General features: G+C 46.9%; 9 protein-coding genes across 9 annotated transcripts in view; 2 read left to right on the plus strand and 7 right to left on the minus strand.

Moving 5' to 3' along the window:
• Pmar_PMAR017765 (hypothetical protein) overlaps positions 1-3,060 on the minus strand; it is a gene marked incomplete at both ends in the record, with an annotated part of 5,460 nt that extends 2,400 nt beyond the window's left edge. Inside the window, 7 exons of the mRNA XM_002776845.1 lie at positions 488-578; positions 943-1,025; positions 1,553-1,639; positions 1,799-1,862; positions 1,929-2,107; positions 2,535-2,661; positions 3,050-3,060. Of these exons, the coding sequence (XP_002776891.1) occupies positions 488-578; positions 943-1,025; positions 1,553-1,639; positions 1,799-1,862; positions 1,929-2,107; positions 2,535-2,661; positions 3,050-3,060 (642 nt within the window). The remainder of the gene's footprint in view (positions 1-487; positions 579-942; positions 1,026-1,552; positions 1,640-1,798; positions 1,863-1,928; positions 2,108-2,534; positions 2,662-3,049) is intronic.
• A 910-nt stretch (positions 3,061-3,970) lies between these two features.
• Positions 3,971-5,117, plus strand: Pmar_PMAR017766 (hypothetical protein). Its single transcript, XM_002776846.1, has 4 exons — positions 3,971-4,667; positions 4,717-4,792; positions 4,843-4,927; positions 4,978-5,117. Exons 1-4 carry the CDS (start codon positions 3,976-3,978, stop codon positions 5,106-5,108), a joined length of 984 nt encoding a protein of 327 aa, XP_002776892.1. The 5' UTR covers positions 3,971-3,975; the 3' UTR covers positions 5,109-5,117.
• Positions 5,118-6,310: 1,193 nt separating this feature from the next.
• Positions 6,311-6,622, minus strand: Pmar_PMAR017767 (histone H4, putative; the record flags this gene model as incomplete). The annotated part of the gene is made up of 1 exon (XM_002776847.1): positions 6,311-6,622. One exon carries the CDS (start codon positions 6,620-6,622, stop codon positions 6,311-6,313), a length of 312 nt encoding a protein of 103 aa, XP_002776893.1.
• A 1,161-nt stretch (positions 6,623-7,783) lies between these two features.
• Pmar_PMAR017768 (histone H4, putative) lies at positions 7,784-8,095 on the minus strand (the record flags this gene model as incomplete). The annotated part of the gene is made up of 1 exon (XM_002776848.1): positions 7,784-8,095. The coding sequence occupies one exon, from the start codon at positions 8,093-8,095 to the stop codon at positions 7,784-7,786; it is 312 nt and encodes a 103-aa protein (XP_002776894.1).
• A 62-nt stretch (positions 8,096-8,157) lies between these two features.
• Pmar_PMAR017769 (conserved hypothetical protein) lies at positions 8,158-11,291 on the minus strand. Its single transcript, XM_002776849.1, has 8 exons — positions 11,198-11,291; positions 10,530-10,686; positions 9,874-10,060; positions 9,317-9,486; positions 9,190-9,275; positions 8,643-8,736; positions 8,420-8,522; positions 8,158-8,302 (listed from the first exon to the last, which is right to left on the minus strand). Exons 1-8 carry the CDS (start codon positions 11,271-11,273, stop codon positions 8,198-8,200), a joined length of 978 nt encoding a protein of 325 aa, XP_002776895.1. The 5' UTR covers positions 11,274-11,291; the 3' UTR covers positions 8,158-8,197.
• A 2,261-nt stretch (positions 11,292-13,552) lies between these two features.
• On the plus strand, positions 13,553-14,673 carry Pmar_PMAR017770 (hypothetical protein; the record flags this gene model as incomplete). The annotated part of the gene is made up of 6 exons (XM_002776850.1): positions 13,553-13,684; positions 14,028-14,213; positions 14,260-14,337; positions 14,383-14,471; positions 14,516-14,582; positions 14,650-14,673. The coding sequence occupies 6 exons, from the start codon at positions 13,553-13,555 to the stop codon at positions 14,671-14,673; spliced, it is 576 nt and encodes a 191-aa protein (XP_002776896.1).
• A 2,262-nt stretch (positions 14,674-16,935) lies between these two features.
• Positions 16,936-19,802, minus strand: Pmar_PMAR017771 (hypothetical protein; the record flags this gene model as incomplete). Its single annotated transcript, XM_002776851.1, has 10 exons — positions 16,936-17,046; positions 17,102-17,236; positions 17,304-17,474; positions 17,527-17,649; positions 17,697-17,798; positions 19,025-19,136; positions 19,184-19,285; positions 19,383-19,483; positions 19,582-19,656; positions 19,722-19,802. 10 exons carry the CDS (start codon positions 19,800-19,802, stop codon positions 16,936-16,938), a joined length of 1,113 nt encoding a protein of 370 aa, XP_002776897.1.
• Positions 19,803-20,751: 949 nt separating this feature from the next.
• Pmar_PMAR017772 (2-methylthioadenine synthetase, putative) lies at positions 20,752-22,436 on the minus strand (the record flags this gene model as incomplete). Its single annotated transcript, XM_002776852.1, has 1 exon — positions 20,752-22,436. Exon 1 carries the CDS (start codon positions 22,414-22,416, stop codon positions 20,752-20,754), a length of 1,665 nt encoding a protein of 554 aa, XP_002776898.1. The 5' UTR covers positions 22,417-22,436.
• An 835-nt stretch (positions 22,437-23,271) lies between these two features.
• The window catches only part of Pmar_PMAR017773 (hypothetical protein), a gene marked incomplete at both ends in the record, with an annotated part of 1,957 nt that continues 1,219 nt past the window's right edge, over positions 23,272-24,009 (minus strand). Inside the window, 2 exons of the mRNA XM_002776853.1 lie at positions 23,272-23,427; positions 23,908-23,994. Of these exons, the coding sequence (XP_002776899.1) occupies positions 23,272-23,427; positions 23,908-23,994 (243 nt within the window). The remainder of the gene's footprint in view (positions 23,428-23,907; positions 23,995-24,009) is intronic.

A 24,009-nucleotide genomic window follows, 5' to 3' on the forward strand; every position in this document is an offset into this window, starting at 1 on the left:
ATAGAAGTTTACATACGGATCAGCGTACAAGTGTCCAGAAACCAATGAAAAAATTTCCCACAATTTCCTCAGAATTTTCATATTGTCACCAACACATGTGTTTGACCATATGCATATCAGGGCGGAAAAATATGCCCATGGTCAACTAGATGGGAATTCTGGGGAAGCTTGAGGGAATTCTCATTCGTTTCTGTACTTTTACTTCACTCCGTATACGACCTCCTATTATTAGTAAGGAAACTCCTGGGCTCAGCTGAGGAAACCCAACATATATTCCAACACTGATGCATATTCTCCCGTACTGGCGTAACCCCGCCCCCCCCCCCCCCCTACTCATACCACTCTCCGCACACATCGTCTCCTCCACTTCAAACAAACGCCGACTCCCATCCGCATACAATTCACGACCATCGCGAGCTGAGGGAAAAAATTTTCTCAAATTTAACCGAAATTTCCTACCAATGAAATCTTCCCTAACACCACATACCCCCACAAGCTCGTCCATACCACACCTTCCTTTCAACTGCTCACACCGGGACACGAACGCCGCATCCTCTCGGGAGTAGTAGCGACTGTATCTGTCGGAAACAATAATTTCCTTTCCCGTTTTCACTACAAAAAACTCGCCCCTATAACGAGCCCGATTCGCCTCCACCACCACAAAGTGCAAACTACCCTACTGCCCGAATAGAGGTGGTTTCTGTTTCAGTATAACTTATACCAAACCAGAAATCACCGCTGGAGAAAAAAACCAAAATTCCTTCCATGTAAACAACAACAACGACTACAATAGCATTTTCAGCTCTCCCATAAAAGGCATCAATAAAATCATCAACTTCATTTTGAATCTTAGAATTGTGTAAATCTATCTAAAAACTCGTGATTTTTTTGAAAATGCACGACCAGGGAACATAGACCACACAAGAACACCCTCCCCCCTACACTTCCCATACAATTCCACCAACCCTTCCAAACAAATACCGACGCACACAGCACTCCGTTGATGGCAGATACTCCCGAAACATCTAAACGGAGACATTTTATCAGCCCCCCCAAAAAAATTAACTTTTACCACATCTTGAGCAAGTGACAAGCCTTGCGATTGTATATTCTGCCTGATAGACGCTGACATCCTCTCTGACGTTTGCAGGACCTCCTTTGTGATTCGCGCAGGGTGTGGTAGTGACCACGACGGCTAAAATGGATACCGCCGATCACAACCAACAATGGTTCTGTATTGATTCAGGAACTGAGAAGTTATTCATTCAACGACTCGAAAGTGACAGTGACAAAACCAATTGTTGAAAGAAAGCTCACGTAAAATGTCAATTTCCAACCCAAAACTTGAGGGAAAAAATTCGAAAATTTTCTGCATAGTAGTTCTGCTAGGTCAAAAACCAGAATAAACTCACGAAAAATAACTAACAAAATTATCTGAAATTTTCACCAAAGTATGATTCGAAATTTCCACAATGTGCTTTGCAAAACTTATTTTTTCGCATCAAATTTCGAGGGTAAAAATATAGAATTTCCAATTTTTCCCGAATTATACATCCTCCCGAATGCCATATTTCTCTCGGAACTCCTCGCAGAACGCTGCCGCTTCTAACCCAACACTGTAATTCGTATTATCGAGTATCTAAAGGTCGACCGACTAAGATACAGAATAGGTCCATACCGTAGTCCAACAACCCCAATACCACTCCCAACACCGAAATTAATTCTTCTCATTTTCCGTTCCCAAAAACTTGTAAAAATTCAATAAAAAATTTCCCAAAAAATCTCCCCCCTATAGTACACCTTCAAAAGTCCTATAAACAGCCTCCTCCGAATCCTCCCCATCAACCGACGCCAATACAGCTCTGAAACAACACCACCACTTGCTCTCTTGCCAAATCTTGCAATTCCTCAACGCTGCCCAGTATCACCCGTGCATCACCGACATCCAATAATGACCAAAATCTCCCAATTTTTCTTCCAGCAGTTCGCCCAATTGCCGATTCCACGAACAGTCGGAAGCCGTGTACACAAACATTTTAAAACAGTCGTCTCGCTCAGACTCCTCCTTCCCAGTAGATCCATTTTCGATTCCACAACGGCAAATTGCCTAAAATAACAACCACTGGTTAAATTAGAATACTCGAATACAAGCTCCAACATAAAACCTTCGATAAATCGAAAGAAAATAAACAAAAAAATATTTTTCCGAATGCCTTTCTACCCCTTCGGGCGCGCACACTGGCGAATTCGATCGGAAAAATCCACGTTTAGTTCTGACGCGATCAGAATAAAGAAAATTCTTATCAATAGTCAAAATAAAGCGAGTAACTCTCCCAAACCTGCCTCACCTTGTGGAAAAATTCTACCATAGAAACGGAAAATTGATGCGATTCCTCCGCTGAAAAGCATCAACGATACCGAAGTAATATACACCACTGCAATAGCGGTGTATATTTTTTCAGTGACAAGTATGTAGTACTACTACTGAGTATTCAGGCGTACTATGTACACCACATACATGTGCGAAACCCGACAGAGTAGTTGAGAGCTTCCAAAGCGCATTTGTCGTGAACCCCACTCTCCCCAGCAGTACCGTATTCCCCATCAGACTCCGCGATCGGTTCAAGGCTGGTGATACGCACTTCAATAGAGCTGGGCCGCCTGAGAACAAATCGGACTATTTCACCCATAAACAGTACGTTTCTACATAGAATAGTTCCAGCGAAAGATACGATTCTCGTCTCGGCCGATGTTCACAATTCACGCCCCTCAACGAAGTTAAATCAGGCAAAAGCATTTCTTACAATTTTACATGAAAACCTAGAAAAGATTTTCCTTCGAATCGCCCTGACTGCCTACCCAAGAGAGTTGAGACGAGACCGTTGCTGCTACTACTACTACTACTACTACTACTACTACTACTACTACTACTACTACTACTAATACTATTATTATTATTACCCTTTGAAAAATCCTTGATTGCAGTGATGGAGGTAGCAGTCTTCTCATATACAGTGTAACCGAGGTCACCACTCGCTTCCTCAAATACCTATTCAGCATAGTCAGAGTACTCGGCAAGAGTCATCTCCCCTTATTCCGTATTCATGAACATGTATCAGGAATCTCAACTATATCTATCACCATTGAGTATCAACGTCAATGCTCTCCTGCGGTTACATTGAAAATCGAACAGACTCCAACGATAGTAAACAAATAAGAAGAAGTATATAGGAGTATATAACTACGATGTGCGGAGACGTTCATAAACCTCAATACTATCGAGGCAAGGAGTGCTGGCGCCGGTCTGGCGGCTCGGGGTTTTTGGATGTGCAAGAAACCAGGAATTTTTCCGATGAAATTTATAGTCACTTGACGATGGTATTATATTTTATATCATTCATCATAAAACACTTCTTATTTTCTGATATCTGATATCTGAAAAAAGCTCCGAACTTCGAGTGGGAATCGGAACGACAAGAAAGGCTCTCGAGGACACTTCCATTTCGCATTGGAGAAAGCCTTCACCCAGCAACCGCTTACCCAACTTGAGGGCATCACACTGAACTAAGGTAGATTTCATCAATATAATCAGTTGACACTCTCATGTCATCGCGGTAGAGGGCACTTCCGAGTGGAGCGGTACGAATAAGATATAAATAACGTCTCTCGAGTATTAGAGTACCAAAGAGCACCAACAACCCCTCCTACCTGTAACAAGAGCCCATCACTGCACGATAAAGGAAATACCCGACTCATCTTTATGATACCGTACAGGTCTATTGCCTCCTGTAGGAGCTCCTCCGATGACAACACTGAGGAGTCTACCATAACAGCGCAGAATTATAGATAAATCTTGACAGTATATCGGGCGAGCGCCACCGCTGAGAATAGAGTGCAGGTTCGATCCCCGGTGAGTGCATTTCTCCCGTAATTTTCCAGCCTGATTTTCTCCCTAAGCATCCATGAGTGACGTAGATGGACCTCATAGCCCACATAGTAGCCCCCTATCTCGACCCTCGTGACTGCCGGGCTCTGGTAGTGGCTTGGCCAAAGAGCCGCTACGGCCCTGACGACTTAACGAGGCGGATCTACACCGACTTGATCGTTCGAGTCGGATTACGGCCTCCCTACGAATCTTCACCACGTGAAGTATACTACTCCCTCATCTACGGCAAATACTGTGACTTTTGCAACCTTTCCATCGACAGTGCTGATCCGACCTCTTGCGCATCTTATTTTTTGTGCGAGGCATGCAGCGACCTCTGGATTCACCCCGGAGATCGACTTAACGGTATCAACCACGACCTGGACATCCTTTCTGCCGTTTCCGCCCCCCTCACATCGAAACTCCAACGCTTGCTTCAAGGCTCTATTTGGGTGCCCAAGTGGGAGCTTCTCACCATCTTAGAACCACTGAAACGACTGACTGAGCGCGACGTCCACATTCACAAATCCCGTCTGCTATGGCGCTTCCGTGGTCAGGTCTACGAAAAGCGTGTCCACACAATTTTTACTGAGGAGCTCCGTCGACTCGGTCTGCCCGGCAACCGTCACACCGGCGCTCTTCTCTGTAACGCCGTCGATGACCCCATTAATTGTCTGCTAGGATGCTCCTCTCTAATTCAAGCATATACAGCGACTCAGGAGATGCTAGAAGCCTTGGTCGCGTAGGTTGCCCCAGTAGATTACCCTTTCCCATCTTCCTTCTCCCCTCAGTTTCGACTCTATCCCTCAACGCAATATTCGTGACATCGTCAAAATGCAGCTCCAGAGGAAGGCGATCACTGGCGAGGTGGGTCCTTCTGCCGCTACAAGCGATGATATTTCATATGTTCCCATCAGGGCGCATTGCACGACTTATCTGCATCGCGTCAGTGTTGGGAAGGGAACTGTTCTGGATCAACTTGTGTGTTGGGCTCCGATGCTTGTACGCCTCCCTCCAATCATCGTTGAGGTTGCGCTCATCAATGCTGTCAGGTTCCCAGATTGCCAAGATCCGACGTCTACCAATACCAGCAAACGTTACACCTATAGCCTCGAAACGATCGAGTGATCAACGACAGTCCGTTGCGATGAAGAGGCGTAGGCGATTGAGATGCGTCGCGTAGGGTTTCCTCTGTCCTTATATTTTCATTCACTCCACATTGTATTGAGTACTGTACCACTTGGCAGCGTTTCTAGTATTGGCACGTTTCTTAATGTTCAACGCAATTTGGTTGTCGTCTTAGCTGGACAGAGCGTGTGGTCATCATGCAAGTCCATTGGAATGGGGGCTAGAAAAGCTACTTACACCAAGTCGCGCTATTCCCAGGGCCAACCTGGTGATCTACGAAGACTGCCAGGAGAAAAGAGGAGCCAGGGAACCAGTACACATTATGGGTGTGGACAACCTCGCCATGTGGGTACCGTGCTTACTCCTGACTGCGACTTTCTATCATAGTACTGCATAGTTTCAATATCGGCTAAGTTAAGTAGATACATCGAAAAGACTTGACGATTAGATATCAGACGTTCATCACCACTGCTACCACTCTGGAATTCACGGCAATCGTTCTGTTGTATGTTAGGGGTTGAATGACGGCTCATCAACATCCGTGTGCGCATCAGTAGTGACACCCATCGGGAGCTGATTTGGCTCTGGCAAGGTGAATTAATATATATACGGGGCGGATATGCCAAAGCTCAGAACTTACCACCTAAGTGAAATCATTTTCTTAAGCGGGGCGGATTAGCCGCCGCGGCTATAATACGCCCCAAGATATGTCTCAGTAAGAACAACTTATCTAACCGGGGCAGTTATGCCACAGCCCCACGATATGCCTTACTCGAACCGAACAATCCTCCAAGTGCGGTTATGCCATCGCCCCAAGATATGCCTCAGTAAGAACAATTTATCTAACCGGGGCGGCTATGCCACAACCCCAACCTTGGAATCCGTGGCTACCACAAGAAGAGATCAACCAAGGATGTTTGAAAGGATTTCACTGATGATAAGTTGATACACCGTTAACGTGTCGCTTTCCACAAACTCCGTGTCGTTTGATTAACCTTAATGCATACTACAGGCGGAACTCCAAACACTACTATAAACGCGTGGGAGGGCGCCAATAGGGAAAGACGTCTTCTCTGCCTCGCCACGAAACTTACACAAAGATACAAAGTCCATCGCACACGTATAAGCGGTGCCACTATCGACAAAGCAACTCAAGCTGGCTGTCAGGAAACAACGCTACGATGCCTGCGGTTACGATACATCTGTTACGTCATCGTTAGTAGAAAATGCTCAAAAATACACAATGATAAATACGCATTAACCATCCAAGCTGTATGGAGTCTTCCCCTGCCTCTCCAACGCAAAGACCACATCCAGGGCCGTCACGGTCCTACGTCCAGCGTGCTCGGTATTGGCGACCGCGGCCGTAATAACACTCTCGAGGAAGACCTTGAGGACGCCACGAGTCTCCTCATGGATAAGCCCGGATATGCGCTTAACTCCACCACGACGCGCAAGTCTCCTTATGGCCGGTTTGGTGATGCCATGGATGTTATCACGTAGAACCTTACGATGAGGCTTCGAACCTCCTTTACCTGGACCTTTTCCGCCTTTAGTACGGACTGGCATATGATATGCACAACTGCAACAGCAAGAGCCAGATTCGTTCCCAACACAAAACACATTCACTCAGAATCATCAGGAACAGACTGAACAAGGGACTTCCTCCTCACGTGAATGCCATCAATACGACTGGGCATCACCGAAGTCTCGGGGTTCTGAGTGTCACACAATGCAGCTTACTCATACTCACAAGGAATGTTCTCCATCTGAGAATAACATACGTTTTGTATGCTGAATCACGAAGAGCGAGCGAGAAGAAAATATTTAGTACGCAATTATCAGTGTTACTCAGAGTAGCTTCGTGTAGGGTAACTTACCCTACACGAAGTTTGTGTGGTGTAGAGTGGTGCAAACACTGGTCCGTGACGCGCTCGCTACTACAGCTAGTTTTTTTGAGCTATAGCCTAGGCTGTGTATTCCGTTTTGACGTTACTGATTGCTTCCGCTCCCGTTCTTGTTAAGTTCAACGACACTTGACTCTATCATCCACTAGTTGATGGTAACCGTGCTGGCTCAATTTGCCACTCTCTGGCACCAGGTGGCTTCTGATTGTCTGCACCTCAGTCGTGCAGCCGTCAGCTCTGTAAGGATTGCAGTCGTATGGTCTCAGACGAAGTCGGCAGGATGGAACGTGTCGGGTTGTCGAGGTTTGCGCGGGAGGTGTTCCGAAACTCTTCCCTTTGCGAATCGATGATAAAATTATCGGTATGCCCCATTCAGATCAATTCATCCTTCTGGGGCGGCTATGCCACCAGCCCAAAATATGCATAAGACAAATTCGTGTAACTGGGGTCACTATGCCACAACTTCAATCTCGAAATCTGTGGGTAATATGATGTTTGAAAAAGTTTCACTCATGATAGGTTGGTCGATATGACACCGTTGACTGGTCGCTTTCCACAAACTCCATGTGGTTTAATTAATCTCAATGCATACTATGCACACTACTACAAACACGTGGATGGGCGCCAAAACAGGAAGATGTTTTCTCTACCTTTCCACGGAATGTCACTGGCGTGTCACTAACTAACGGACTTTGACAACTCAAGTTCGCCATCAAAAAACAGCACTACGATATCTGCTGCTGATCCTACTCAATATTGGATGTAATGGACTTGAATCATTCGTGAAAAAAATGTTCAAAAAATATACAATGACAAATATGCTTCAACCACCAAAGCCGTACAGAGTCTTCCCCTGCCTCTTCAACGCGTAAACCACATCGAGAGCCGTCACCGTCTTACGCCTAGCGTGCTCAGTGTAGGTTACCGTGTCCTTAATAACACTCTCGAGGAAGACCTTGAGGACGCCACGAGTCTCCTCATAGATAAGCCCGGATATGCGCTTCACTCCACCACGACGCGCAAGTCTCCTTATAGCCGGCTTGGTGATGCCCTGGATATTATCACGTAGAACCTTACGATGGCGCTTCGCCCCTCCTTTGCCCAGACCTTTACCGCCTTTGCCACGGCCCGACATGAGATATGCGTAACTGCAACACCCAAAAACCCAAGTTTGATTCCAACGCAAAACACTTTTACTCAGTATCATCAGGAACAACAGACTGAACAAGAAACTCCCTCACTCACTGTGACTGTCACCAATACGACTCGGCAATACCAAACTGGCGGGGTTCTGAGTGTCACACAGTGCCGCCCATTCGCACTCGCAAGGGCTGTTCTTCATCTGAAAAACCGTTTTGTACGCCGAATCATGGAGGGCGAGCGAGAGGAAAAAATCTTCATAGTGCGCAAAGTATCTCTCCTCTCCGATCGACGATAAAATCTTCGCAGTGCGCACTACCTGTCTGAAAGTCAAAGATATCCGTCTTTGCCGTTCGACCAAGTCCCCATCAGGACCAACTCTATCCGTCTTCCTACCAGCTATGCCGTGTACCCATCCAAACCTGCCCACCACACGAGCTTCGCTCCGCCTTCTTTATCCACACCAATGCGACATCGAAGATTCTTCCACATACAGCAAACACCCATCAACTTCGTTAATTTCGTGGCGCGTGACGGCTCACCTCGACTCCCCACCCATCACCGCCAAGCTTCTACGGGGTAACCATAACGGTAATGCTCTCCCTTCCTCAGACTTTCTGAACTCCAATACGATGCCTGAGTCAACCTACCCATGCATAACAAGTTAAGATTTTGAATATAAAATACATCTCACACCGTTTCTAAGGATAATTTCCAAATTCTAACGACGGAAATAGATGAGTTTACATCTCTACTATACATAAACCAACCATAAGACCTCTGTCGCCAAATCGAGTGCACTACAGGCGCTATGGAATTTTCTGGAAAAGGTATATCGCTCAAAACTAACATCACAGTAGGCGAACGAGACGTTCCCACCGACAATAACACTACCAAAAACGCGCCTCTCCTCAACCACATTGAACTGAACTGATCAATTTCACTGTTGGAGTAGTTGAACTCAAACACACAGTCAATCCCCCTTGTATTCGTTCCTCTTCACAACCCAAAGTGGCCCAAAGCTCAAAGCTTCCTCTTCAACCCATGGCTCAAAGTGAAAATACAAAACCATGCTACCATCCCTCTTACCTCCTCCTATGGAGAGTATAACTATAGGTCCCTCGAACGCTGAATGCGTGTCAACATGAAAGGAAATACCCACTCCCGGAATGTACCTACTCTACCATCCTAACAACTGAGTAAGACATACACATACTCATTAATCGTCAGCTGGTCAGGTCGGAAGTCCCGAGCCTCAGCAACGCTTTCAGCACGAATTCGTCGCACAAGCTCTTCCGTGTATGCAGGCATCCTCGCCTCCCCATCCAGAAAGGCATCTTTCGCTCGAAGTGAGGTATAGTCAAACGCATGACCAAAATGTTGAACCTTAAAACAAGTGCTCGAACTCATATTCACCCTTGTCCATTTTCGCCTAAATCCCGTTTTTGAGCTCCAATTTTTCGCCAAAATAAGTCGGAAACTGTTCCCGTAACAATACAAAATATTTTATCAAAAATCCTTCAAAAAATCTGTCCTCGATGGAAACATAAATAATGGGGTTGCGATGAGGACGACGACATTGGCTAATGCGAGGCAGAGCAGAAGAAGGGAAACTCGAGCCAAGATGGCTGCAGTTGGTGACAAATGAACTATAGAATTCTACCACAGTAAGTCCGAATGGTTAACGAAATACCTTCCCCTTCACCAAAACTGTCCAAGAGATTTCATCTAGCATAACCTTTCACAAAGATTCTAAACCCTGCCCACCACTACTCGGCGCCTTATCGAATGATCCCACTCCCCCGCATCCACCAACCCCAACAGCTTCTCCTCCTCCTCTTCCGTGATGAAGTCGGGTATCAAAGTCAACCCCGGAGGCAACTCGTCGGTAGTTGTTGGTATTGACGACGATGAAAACGATGACCCTTTCTCGCCTCGTTTCGACACGAACTCTACTCGCCTAAAAAACAACCCCTTGCGACAATGGAATTCTGCCCGTTCAGGAAAACCCATGAACACGCCCCCTATCAGCGTTCGCCCAACTTAATTGTATGCCACATACGGGTCAACAGGGAGGAGTACTACACCCCCGGTCCATATCATATAATAGGACAACTTGGCGAGGAGAGGCGTATCATCGATGTTCCACATCGAGGTATAAACTCATCACATTCACTCCACTTCACACAATGTACTACTGTAAACATACCTCGCTTAACACGACCTAGTGAGAGTACACTACTACTACTACTACTACTACTACTACTACTACTATGGCTGCTATTATCCCGCTGTTCGATAGCAATCCGAGAATCGAAATCGAAAGTCGATTTTCGTACATTAAATTCGGTACCAGGGCCAATTTTGATTTCCGATATCAGCCCTAAACTGACCAAGGTGATATTCTTCAGCAGACCATGCCCCACTACATTTCCGCTTCCATACCATCCTTGCATCGTATAGCGTCTTCAGTCGTCTCAAAGGAAGCAAAAGTGAAGTTATTTTCTACAAAACAGTCGGCGAGCCCTGAAGGGTTCTTGAGGAAAACGCGTAGCTCCTCCAAATTCGTAATACCTCTCGCATGACCTGAAACAAAACCAAAACCACTATAACTCGTTGAAGGAGAATCAGTGGCGATTCCTCGACAAGCCCGATTGGATCTTCAGTGAAGCAATAGTCAAATTCAAAAGCGATTCAGATTAGCAAATTTCATCGTGATTTTTTTATTTTCTTATCAAAAATATTATTATCTCCCGCGAAATGAGTTTTTAAAAATTAATCTATGAATGGTATTCTGCCGGCCGAGTTGTTCAGTGCTGCTAAAGGAGACACTACCATTGTAGTCTTAACTCATAATCATCAGCAGTAATTGGTCCCCGGCTGAGCTCATTGGAAATTTTCTCACTGCATTATGGAAATCCACACATGATTCAGGATAGCCGTATACAAAAACCAGCAACAATTTCCCAGAATTTCCCATATTGTCACCAGCGCCCGTAGTTGACCATGTACATTTTTTCTCACACTCATCACCAGTAAAACTACCGCTTAGTTTTCGAATGGAATTATTCAACAACCTTCATTGCGCATTTATTACCACAAGGCGACAGAAACAGGTGGCGTGTCTTCTGTGATGGGTTTTTGACTTTTTTGAAGATTTTACGGTAGTGCATAGGGAGGAACGACAAAGCAAAAAGCGAGTGGAACTTCGAAGAGCTTTCTCAATATACTCCATACACGGTTGGATTTCCAATTATATTCCTGAGTGGACAAAATTTGTGCGAGCGTAGTAACTTCATTTTCGATCTCAGAGTTCACGATCCACTGTACTCTTTCAAGAGGGTCGTCGAAAAACATCTCAGGATTCAGCAGATTCAAACTTCCGTAACTCCGTTGTCGCACTGAAGTGACTTCCTGCCCTTGAATGCGAGGTTGGTTCATCTAGAGAACTTCCTGGAGGTTGCCATTTCACAGTTACCATAAGTGAGTACATTGTAATATAGTAGACTACGTTATTCACAAGCACAGTAAATCTGGTGTGGGCTGTGCTTATTCACAAGCACAGTAAATCTGCTGTGGGCTGTGCTTATTCACAAGCACAGTAAATCACATTCACCAAGTAATGGCTCATTCATTTGTCTCTGCGTGCACGATCAGGTGCATGCGTGCACAAAGTCTGATACATGAAGTGGATCACATCTTCAGGGTGTTGTGATATGATGCACGCGACTCACATGAATTCGTGGCTTTTGACGAAATGGGAGTTCTCAACCGCGAAAGAGTACTTGTTTTTGTACCGAAATGGGAGTTCAAGCCATGTCACATTCGTGAGGGGCTATCTGGTGTTCGAACTCGGCCGCATGAGGGAATCAGGATTTCCAATGGTGAACGATAGAGGGAAGGGTGCTTTCGGAAAAGTACTTTGACCGCTTAACACTTGTATGTTTTTGTAAACCCCCCCTGCGCACCAAGGAAGGAAGCCCCCAAGGTCACCCCATAAGCGAATGATGGGAAGCCGGGGGCGCCTTTGAGTAGATGGACGATGCGTACCACGTATTACTCATCATAGAAGAACGTTTTCATCGACCGCCAGACCATACATTTCCATAACCAGACTACTCATTCAACGGGCTAGCTCTAATTGTGAGCGGTCAGACTTCTTGCCAGTAGCAGGATCATTGAGGTGGGGGGTGGAGGTGGGAAGGTGTCGCCGATCGAGAAATCTCCTCTGCTGAGTTGGAACTATTATTTCGGACCCGCGGAGGTTTTGCGGACGAAATTGGAATTTCTGCGATAGAGTGAATGGGGGCTCTATTGACGCAATTCAAGGTTCTATACAGTGTTATGACTGGAGGATCCACGGGCGTGGTTGAAGTCAACTGATGTTCTTGCGTGCACCACAAGAATGTCACTACGTGCGACGAGGATGGATGGACAATGTCCATTGGACACCAGCATCGCCCATGGAAACTCGACCTTTTCTGCATCATTTCTCCTCTTCTACTCTGGATATTGTGGACTCCATCCTAGCACGTGATCGAGTTGAATAGTGAAGACGGCCAGTCAGAGTTGTAGCTTTGTTCGCTTCATCATGAATAACCTCCCATGGATTGTCGGCTACCGTAGCAGACCGACATATAACGGTTTCTGCCCACTCCACGATCGATCGTAGACGCTTGCCCTAGCGGATAACGAATTTCTAATGATCAGAGCGCCCGCAATCATGAGAACTCTCGTAAACAAGATGTTCCCATATATAACATCTTGTCCTAAGACAAGATGGACAAGACATCTTGTCCATCTTGTCCTCACCTAAGTCCATGAGAATTTTTTTACAATCCCAATAGAGTCAATTCATACATTCAGGAGGGGGAAGTCCTTTCACTTCCGGCCAACACCCAGCACCAGCAACCCTGAATTGATCCTATATCCCAGCTCAGCATCCACCTCCCGAGTCGGAGGATTTTCAACATATTTTCAATTCTATCCTACTGTAATGTATTCAGAGATATCCCTTCCGAGGAAGAGTTTTCGGTGGATCACGAGGAGCCAGCAGTAAAGCCGTTTACAATGTTATGAAAACTTAGTTTGATTTTCTTGAACTATTTGCTTTTGAGTTTGCAGCTGCAACTAGTTTTACGTAACGATTTTAGTAATGGCTTTTAGCGACTATGAATATTAATCTACTGCAAAATTTCACCGACGAGGTTTCCGGGTTTCCAATATGCTGGATAGGGACCCGCGTAGTCTCTACGATCATCGTAGGCACTACCAAGATCCTATGTCTTGCCTCAAGCACGTTCCTTTCGCACTATAAAAGTAACAAGTCTTCTTTGTGTGACCATGGGGTTGTTCAATGGTCAAATTTGGATCAACGATCCCTAATAGACCGATAGGAACGTTATGCTCATATTACGTTCTAAACTAGAATTTCTAACTCACTCGTGAAGCCATGACTAACCCGGAACTGTCCACCGCCATACACTCGTACAAACATGCTGTGTTGGCCTACCTCAACTTTGACTATTGGGCCAAGATCGTACCAGTGGCTGAGAAGGCACTGAAAACTCCACACAGAGATACAGTGAGTCGGAACAATCACAAGGACCCTAGTACAGAAATTCTCTATGCGGTTCCAGAATTTATTCTGAGCATCAAAATTAGCTCCTCTACTCAGAAGAACTCAAAACCGAGATCGTGTTCTAAAACTTTGCAGCATATCTTCATTGAACTCGACTCGATCGATAATGAGATACTCAACTGCCATCATCGGCAGGAATTTCACTAATACATAGATTATGAGATGTTCTTAATCTGATTTTCCAATGGGAATCAGCATATAAACTCATAGCCATTATGCCGTGCTTCTCTCAATGATGAAAACCAATGACTACCCATCTCCTGTGAATACCATGCTTCCTCCTCAGGGCGAGAGCCTCACAGCCGGTCTGCTAGCTGTTGACTTCTTGACTTGGTCGAGGCAAGTCCAGCGAGGGAAGGAGATGCTAGCCACAGTAGAGAGGGTGGCTGACGAGACAGGCCAAGCCTACCCAGAATACATCTCTAATTTGTTGAAGGCTTATCAATCCTGCATCAAAGCCACTGACTATGAGGTATGCATGGTTTGTCCAGTACAGTGAACAGTCATTGTAATGGCAGAAAGCCTACGGCTACTTTTACCGCTCCTGGGCCACAGGGCCCCATCATGAGGACCTGTTCGCATTGAAGAGAGCTCAAGTGATCCGACCCATACCACACTTCTCCTTCATCGCGTCTGATTAGGTGATGGCTTTGAAATGCGGCCGATCAGACCTCATCCATGAGGCCATCGCGGAGCTCTATAAAACACACAGCTTCAGTTTGTCCACTATGTAGGTCCTGCCCAAGCATTCAATCGTCACTCTAATCTGTTCAGTCCCTTCATGGCAGGAATGGTATCTTTCGGTTTAGAGCAGGCCGGTGACTACAGTGGAGCCGAACGTGTTGCACGAGACGGGTATACGTGCCCGAAGGCAGCCACTGATGATATCTGGCTTGATCATGCTTTAGTTCATAGTCTATATTTCCAAGTAACTGCCTCACGCCTTTGCCCCCTATGGTGCTGCTCTCAGGGTCCTAACCGACAATCAGATGCTCTCCAGCTGTTCCTTGACCGTCATACGTCATGGGATGATCATCGAGAAAGTCTCTGCCCGTTCATTTACACTCATTGTTTTTGGCATTGGGCGCTGGTCCTCGTTGAGGCAGGCCGATTCGACGAGGCATGTGAGTCGGTGGCTATAGACTTGATGTGGATTTGCAATCGACTATGCAATTCACTCATTTTCATAGGCTGTCGTATATTACACGGTTATGAGTTTCAAAATCACCTCACCTGGGATGATCATTGATTCTATCGACCTCCGTGACCTTTTTAGTGCGCATCTTCGATCGTAACCTTTGGTGGGAAGGAAGAGAATCGACCACAGGCATGTTCACGTCCGTTAACCTTCAAGACGACCACGTTATCGCCAATGCGTTGGGACTCCTCTGGAAATTACAGTGCCACTGTTCACAGAGTCCCAACGAGGTAAGTTCACATTGGAAAGCAATAGGAACGTTTTTCCGGTTACCCTCGTATGGCGATTTTGATTATTTTAATTCCGATAATGGTTCTTCGAAGTATGCGACTTTTGTTGTTCAGCCAATATCCACCTGCCTGAAGACTCGATGGCGAGCGGTAGCCGCAGTTGCCGTTGAGGCCCCGTCTTGGTTGACTCATGTCGATCCTCTGCTTGATGTTCTCCTTGTACGAGGCCTCATAGAATCTGACAGACTTGAGGATGCCGACATTCTGGTGGGTCACATACTCACTTTCGACCCAGTGGATATCTTGGATCGATTGCTCCGACGAGGAGCTTTGACAACCTCTCTTCCTCAGGTTGAATCGATCAAGAATTCGATGTCAAAAGAACAATACAATATAGCTCAGGCCGTGTATCAATGTTGTTTGGGTGAGGGCTATCATTATCATCTCATCTCCCCAATTGAAAGCTCCATGATTTCGTACCCCTCGGCTTCACGCTGAATATGGGAAGTTGCTATTCGTGTGATTTGTCAGACCCCACTCCCTCATCCCGAAGTCGCCTGCTTGGCCTCAAAGACACCTGGCATGTCGTCGGCGGTAGCGAAGAGCAGCGCCTCTGCTTACTCGAGCTTGCTACCAGCAAACCATGTGTATGTGGTATACCACAGTGATCGTTTATCCGTTTCAGTATCATTCGATACCTTTCGAGTTCACGAGTGTGACATTGAAGACTACGGTAGAATCGCGGATGATGAACATTCTGTGCTGCATATCTCCTCATGCATCGGGTAAATGAACAAACACTTACCAGGCCGTCCGCGAATTCAATCACAACTTTTGCTGTGCCGGTGTGACCAATGGTGCACAGATCTCAACAGAACAGGGTCTACTGCACATCTTGGGCTACTTTACAAGTGTGTCGAGGAGGTAATCGACGACATGTCGATGGAAGTGCCTTCTTCCCTCGAAGCTGATTTCGCGAGACTCCTCTCATGGCACCAGCCCTGTTGGGCCGGTCTCCCACTGCAATGGGTGGCAGAGCCCCGAATTACCAATGTGGAGACCGACCCGGTGGTGACGCCAATTGTCGATAGTCACCCAATTCTCGTTCATTCGACGCTCTTGTGGGTATCATTCATTATTTTGTGGATACATGCCAGTGATAGTGTTAGATCATTTTTACCATATGGTCGAATCGAAACTCACATGCTTTCGATTGAACTACACAGCCTAACCGAACTGATACAATTCTCCGCGAGAGGCCTATATTCCGGGATATTTTAGGCGTCAAGCAGAGATGGGCTCAAATCTGTCGCATCTCCTCACCATTGAAGTCACCCACCGCACGACACTGATGCCTCATTTCATGATAGCGAACACCCCCATCGATTAACAACTCGTCAATGGTCATACTCAGTGTCGGCCTTGCTTGACCATCCGTCGCGCGAGTAGCTATGAATGATTCGTTCGGCGTTCCGGACCAACTGCAGACTAACTCAAGCTACTCAAGATCAGAAACACATTGAAACATCCACAACATGCCTTCACTATGACCGTCCCTCCAACCACGTGCCGATTCGACCGAGGCTCTCTAGGGAGAAATCCGGGCTGAAGAACACATGTCTTCATCCTCTGTCGCTCAACGCGTGTCCATGAGAGACTGATATCAACGCCATTGAGCTGCTCTGGAAATTGAAAGAGAGAAACACGCTCCAATATCTCGAAGAGTTCATATCAATGCTCTAATAGAATACGCTGCCAAAACGTGCTTACTCTGGTAGAAGGTGTCTCCTCAAGGCAGTCTCATAGTCTGCATCGTTCTCAAGTATGCTAGGGCTGCCCGTAGCATGTATAGCATTCAACAGGAGGAGTCTCTCACCCTAAAGGAACAGGTAATCAAAGTGACTAAGCTGCGGATCGAACTCGCGACTTTACCTGGGACAAATCATCCACAACGTCCTTGCATCGGTTCCACAAAGCATCCACCACCTTCAGCTCCTTTTTACTTAGCGGCTCTCGTGAGAAGTGAGCTCTTGCAAATATTAGAGAACCTCCCGCCACAGCGAGCTCCTGAATCTCACCATTCAAGCCACTACTGTAGCCTACAGTTAGCCAGATAAACCGTGTGCGAACTCACCCGTCGAGTCGTTCCCTCTTCCTGCCATCGATCAACACTGTTGAGCAGCTGGGCTATCAAAGCTGTATCGTTCACCTCAGCCCTCATCATAAGTCTAGCCAACATCCCGGCTGACTGCACCTTGACTGACTTAGCCGATTTCAGACTTTTACCCAGAAGCTGACACAGTTTCTGACAAGAAGCTTGCTGATACTATCGGGAGCGCGAAAGTGCAACCGCTTACCTCGATCTCGGCGACAGTCCTGGGTAAGAAACCGGACTGGACCAATGCTCTCAAGATGAGCACAGCGAGATCGAACTCAGTGCATTCTGACTTCGCCATACGGAGATGTGGTGGGAGAACCGCCTGAGACGCCAACAAGGTGTACATTGGAATGATAGCCACAAGCCAACCTGCTTCGCAAGATCCTTAGTTTTCAAGCCGCTTATGGCTGGTAGCAACACTGAGTCCCATGCTCTGTGGACTTCAGCTGTGAGAGTGAGTCGAGACAAGGACTGATCACAACACAGGCATTGGAGTTTCCATTGGAATATATTCAACCCCGAGAAATCATGAATTTGTTGTCAAAATTTCCTACTATCACTTAAACTTTAGTAGAGTGAAGCTGAGAGAATGAGCTCGAACTGTCACAAGCCGACACTGGCCGACGCGAAAGTGCCATGAGCCGCTACTTCCGTGTCAGCAGAAAAGTGGATTTTCCAATCCGAAAATCTAACCCAACTCTGAACAACTAACTCTTGACGACGCATTCAGCGTGTTTCTACAATAAACGCTTTTACAATACCTGCTTGTCCATTACAATTAGGCTCGGTAGTTTATCTCCGGGTACGTAGGATTAGTCGGCGACCCCCGGGACAGGGGCCAGGGCCGGAGGCCCTGGCTATTTAAAGAAGGCTCGTCACGTCTCTGGTGTCCTCTCTGATAACACTCTGATGGCTCTGATGTCCTCTCTGCAGTACAGTTATTGACCAAAGTCAGTCTTCGCCCGGTCAAGAAGCTTCTCCCGTATCGAGGAATTCCGCCGAATGCGCTCCTGGCTAGGTCTCTGGGTGGGGAATCTAGGCTCAACCCACGATAATGTGATATTGAAACTATCCCAGCACTCAGCGTCGTATGACTACCAGTCATATGTAGAACATGAACTGCGACTACTAGTCTGCTAGTCATCAACCACCCATCGTACAAGTTGTACGGTACAACTCGGCATGACGAAGTCTCGGACTTTCGGGATTCTGCAGTACACAGACAGCTGAAACCCCTGTTTCATCTAAGCGAATAGTCCGCTGCGGATTTCTTGAATATGTTAAAGGCTTAGGTGCCGCAGACATATTCATCCCATAACTTGCATATCGGCGTATATCATGTTTGCATAGGTCAGTGCTCTGTGGTTTGTCACTCAGTAGATCCGTGTGAGAGAGGTTACGATATCCACTCAATGCAACGTGCAGTGCACACGATGACACGCCACCCACAACTGATTCAGTTAGTGTCATTAGGGAAACTGCCGAATCATGAAGGCTGCAGTACAACTGACCCACTTCGCCGAACTTCTCAGTGATACAGCGTTAGCCGAGACTGTAGAGAAGGCACCCCGGAAAGAGGGAACATAAGGTCGAGAACTGGCAGGACGAGTTGTCCCGTCTGGAGAACGGAAATGAGCGACCGTCAGATGGTCACCATCGTTCATAACAATCATTCATCCCTGAATACACCCCCTTACTTGAGTTATCACCACTATACAAGATTCAATTTTCTTCTTCCGTAATCTCACAACTGCCTTAGCGCAGATATCCGCCGCTGTGGCCTTATAGTCTCCACGGAACAACGCGTGCCTATAATAACGCGGACCCCAAGTTCGATCCCGGCACCCTGCACTTACTCGCCAACATAGCAGAACGGTGACATCAGATGCGCCAATGTAACCACATTATTACTGTTCTCGATGAGCTCAATAAGCTGAACTCCCAATGCGGGCCGCAACCTACGACAGCATCACCATTCCAAGCGAAATACTTCTTCACAGAGGATTTCTTAGGAAAGGCGAATTGCGTTGGGAACGTAGGCCAATTGCGACCTACTTATTGCCAGGACGCATCTTCCAAGCCTTCACATCGGCCTCGACATGTCTCATCCTCTTGAAAGGAATCTGCGCCTTCAAAAACCTATCCCGCTCCCATGCCTGAAATAATCAATTCACCAGTATTCGAACCGACGACCTTTGGATGCTGCCAGTATAGACTAGGCAGCTCCTCATTGATCTATTCTCTATCGACTTACTTCCATGTCGACTGGATCCATAGTCTTCCACCATGTCGTCACCTTCTCTTTCGACGGAACTGTCGATTTCGGGCGCTGAAACTCAACGATGCCTCCTACTTCTCATCAAATCAACAACTATTTCCACAGCATAGACTCACAGGCTTGAGAGATTCCTTGTACTCGTCCTTCAAGCGCAAATCATCAGCAATGATAAGCCTGGCTATATAATCCGGTCGCATATAAGAAACGAAGTCAGGAAAAGACTGGAACTCGCCTATAATGAAAACGACAATTGTGGGGATCGAACCAGAGACCTCCGCAGTGGTACCATGGACTTCGCCCTGCGACGCTAGCATACTCCGTATCCACTCGGCCTGCCGCGGGTCAGCATCCCGGGGCGGAAAGAATGTCTCAGAGGAGAAGTATCTTCATGATATCAACCAATCTTCCTCGTCAATTCACGAAAATACCAACCTGTTTTCAACGGCTTCCAGTATCTTCTCCCCCATAACTCGATTCGCACATCCTGTCTCCTGCATCAGCATAAGCAACACCAAAGCATGATGCGCCGACAGAGAATGATGGTCATTAATTAGGGGTATAACCCTCTGAGCAAGAGGTCCATGGTTCGATCCCGGCAACACACAAAGTCACTCAAACCCCCACCTTTTCGAAATCGCCGCGCTCCTTGTTCTCTCTCGCCATCACATATGCGGTATTAATGATGTTGTCCAGCGAGTCATATTCCACTTCTGCTACCCAGTCTCGACCTTCCTCAACTGCTACTGCTTCATGGCGTAATATTCGACTGAAAACAATAGTCGCACGTCGTAGTCTTAACTTCAACAGAAGTGAGCAACGATAACCCAGAGAACGACATGACAAAGCTATAGGAGGCTCATGAGCATTGGTGACAGTGTGCCAACAACTCCCTCCCGTAGAGGGATTGCATCAAAGGAAGGACCTGCCCGATGCCGCATCCAAGTTTACCTCAAATGCAATGTGCCGCCAACTCTCGCTACTGGCCGTGTAGGCGACCGCCACAACAGTTTTGACAGCATAATAGGGCAAACTACCTGCCGTTTCCCGAAAACCCACATCACGGCGGTTCGATCTCCGCACCTCACACTTCTATGAATTAAAACCAACCAAACGCAACCTCAACGCAGCTAAGATATCCGAACTTGCTCATTCTACCAAAGATACAACAACGTGCCACTTGGAGCTGTTATCTTCTACCCGAGCTCTCATCTTTTTCCCCAATACTCCTTTGTGAATACCCAACAGAACCGCTTTCGTATAGCGCTTAGTGTGGCCAACAGTCTGCCCTCTCCCCTCATCAACTTCATCATACCACACTTCCACCACTTCTCCAATATCGTACAACGAGTCAGTCAACGAATACGACATAAACAGATTCGTAACCTCAGTACTGCGTTCTTTGATAACCTTCCCTGGCAACCTCGGCCGTATTCGAGCGGCAGCCGTACCCGGTCTAGCATAAAACTGACTTATATTAATAACAGGAAATCTATGTCGTTTTATGAGCTCCAAAGTCTCTCTGTGATTCTCCTCCGACTCTGTTGGAAAGCCGCAAATAACGTCTGTAGCTACGGTCAGGTTGGGCACGCGTGCGCGCAAGATACCCACTAAACGATCAAAATCCTCTACCGTATACTCCCGAATCATGTGCCTCAATACATCGTTGCTTCCCGATTGAATAGGAATGTGGATGAACTCGAAAACTTGCGGGTGCGTGAGTATCTTGGCGACCTCCTCTGCATGTTGCAATATATAAGGTGGATTCGTCATTCCCAATCTCATCATCGAATCAGGATACTTCTCAAGCTCCCCAACAATCTCCCGGAGCAACTCAGCCACGTTCGTGCCAATATCCAACCCATACGCCCCCAAGTCCTCAGAGGTCAGCCAAATCTGCTGTACGCCTTCCGCCAGAGCCGTGCGCACGCGTGCAATGATGTCCTCCTTGCTATAAGACCCCAGAGAGCCTCTCGCATACTTAGTCTTGCAATACGAGCACTTCCCCAGGCACCCCGTATTAACCGCGACAATCTCGACCAATGGGTTACGTCTTATCTTCGGCAACTCCCTGAGCTCTGGCAACTTCTTACTCTGCAGCAACGACACTCGATTCCCCCGTAATGTTTCCTCTACCACTTCCACTATCCTATCAATTTGACTAGTCCCCACCAAACTGGCATTCCTCAATGCCCGACTCTTCCTGTCAGCTTGCGGCACACACCCACACACGACTGTCGGCAGCCCTTCCGCCTCTGCCGCCTTCACCAAAGTCGCCAGCGCATCTTCGCTCGGATTCTTCACCGTGCACGAGTTCAACACCACGACATCAGCATCAGCAATCTTCCCCACAAAATCGTAACCATATCTCGACAATAATCCCATCATGTACTCCGAGTCGCTCGTGTTATGGCTGCACCCAAACGTCTTGAAGAATATCTTCTGACCCGCACCCGGAAGATTTCCATCTCCACTACCAACCACAGAGCCCCTCTCCACCGTCTTCCGCATCACCTCTGCCTTCCTCGATCGCATCGTCGTCGATGCTGCTGGTGTCACCTCAGCCGACAAGTCAAGGTCTTCCAACTCTGGCATGCCAGTCGTAGTAGTAGTACAAGATTCACTACCGCACTCGCAAGATTCTCCATCGCCATCACCATCACCATCCTCATCAACACAACAGGAAGCTCCTTCATTCGGCAACGGCCGAGTCGACCACAAGTAGTAAAGATACGCTGACGTCGCCAACACCGCTCCGCTCACCACAACCACTTTAGTTACCGATTTCGCAGTAGCAGGGGTGTCGGTCGTCATAGAATAGGGAGAAACGATAACTCCGATCAAGAGCGACTTCACAACAATCTCAATAGCAAAGCCAAGATCAACCTCAGGTATCACCATGCCTCGTCCAAATCCTTCCAGGCGATCGTTACACCAATATTGTGAAATGCTATATCGACCCTTACATGCGATACTTACCCTTAAAATACGATCCCAATTCGATTATAAATTTCCCAATCCCTTCGAAAGCTGCGATCACCATTAGCCTCCCTCAACTACACAACAACAGCACTTGATAGGAACAACGACTTCAGCAACATGTCTGGTATAAATCAAGTAAGCGCGCTCCTCCATCTCCCAAACGCCATGCCACATAAGTGTTGATGATAATGGATTATACCCTACGAAAAGTATAGCTCGCCTGTGACACGGACGCAGTAGCAATAAGAGACGAAACCACTACCGAGGAGGGTAAATATCCAATCACTTAGTACGAAAATTTCGGAAAAATTTTTGCCGAAAATTCTCGAGAAATTCGGTTTTTATCAAGTCATTTTAATCTCTCCTCTCACGTGAATGATCTCCTCGAAATAATACAGGAAGATCGTTCTAGATTGAACGAGGAAAGATAACCGCTGAATATGACGGAGTCGTTGCCACTCCCACCTTGAACACTCCTGATTCCATGCCCATCTTCATCAACTTCACCAGCCATCTCAGCTCAGTAGTCTCAACATCAAAAATGCTCGACTGGGCAGTGTACACGCCTGATAAGATAACGACTCAGGTTCGACCCTCCCCGACGTATTGAAGTGAATATATTGACACCGTACAATAAGACAATTATAAATTCTCCTCAACCTAACGAATCGATCACCAGGGCGAGCGCTACTCCCTCTCGAGTAAACCACCTTCACCAACAAGGAACACATAAGCCCAACTCAAGTTCATACCAAGAGCCAACTCCGCCTCCTCATAAGCTGCTAATATTACGTACAACGTCTTCGCAAGATTCTCTTCTCCCTGCACAAACTTCTCCCATGCCTGACAAATCATCAATCTCACAATTTCGTGGCGCGCGACAAATCTCATCATCATCCATACACCCACCACCACATATTCTTCTAGGGTGCGTCAAATTCTTGTTAAGGTTGACCGCTCACCCCCAGTTCCAGACTCTACCCGTTGAAGTGGAGATAGCTCTAATAAGCTATCCACTTCGGCATCAACAAAAACCACGAATAGAAGCATACTGAGCGCATTTCAATTGTCCCTCAAAGTGGAGGCAGACAACCCATTCCCATCCATATAAGTACCTCTCCCTGCATATCATCAGCCGCATTATAAACCCGACCGGCCGCTGACCTTGGTGAAACCTCCTCAAGCTGTACCGAACTACGACGACTACTCCAAGGGCTCAGAATCTGCCTGTTTATTCTCCTCCTGAAAATCGAGCTACCGAAAACTCAGCAAAACAATACCAAAAATTAGAGGGAACGCACCGTTGTAATTAAACCATCTTACCGCCTCAGTCGTCGCCTCTCCCGAGCCACCACATACTCGTACAAGAAGTAACGCATAACGTGCAACGGGATGGTGATAGTCCTTGACCTGACACTGCACTAC

This window comes from Perkinsus marinus, assembly GCF_000006405.1.
Source record: "Perkinsus marinus ATCC 50983 genomic scaffold scf_1104296953018, whole genome shotgun sequence".
In the NCBI taxonomy this organism is placed as follows: Eukaryota; Perkinsozoa; order Perkinsida; family Perkinsidae; genus Perkinsus; species Perkinsus marinus.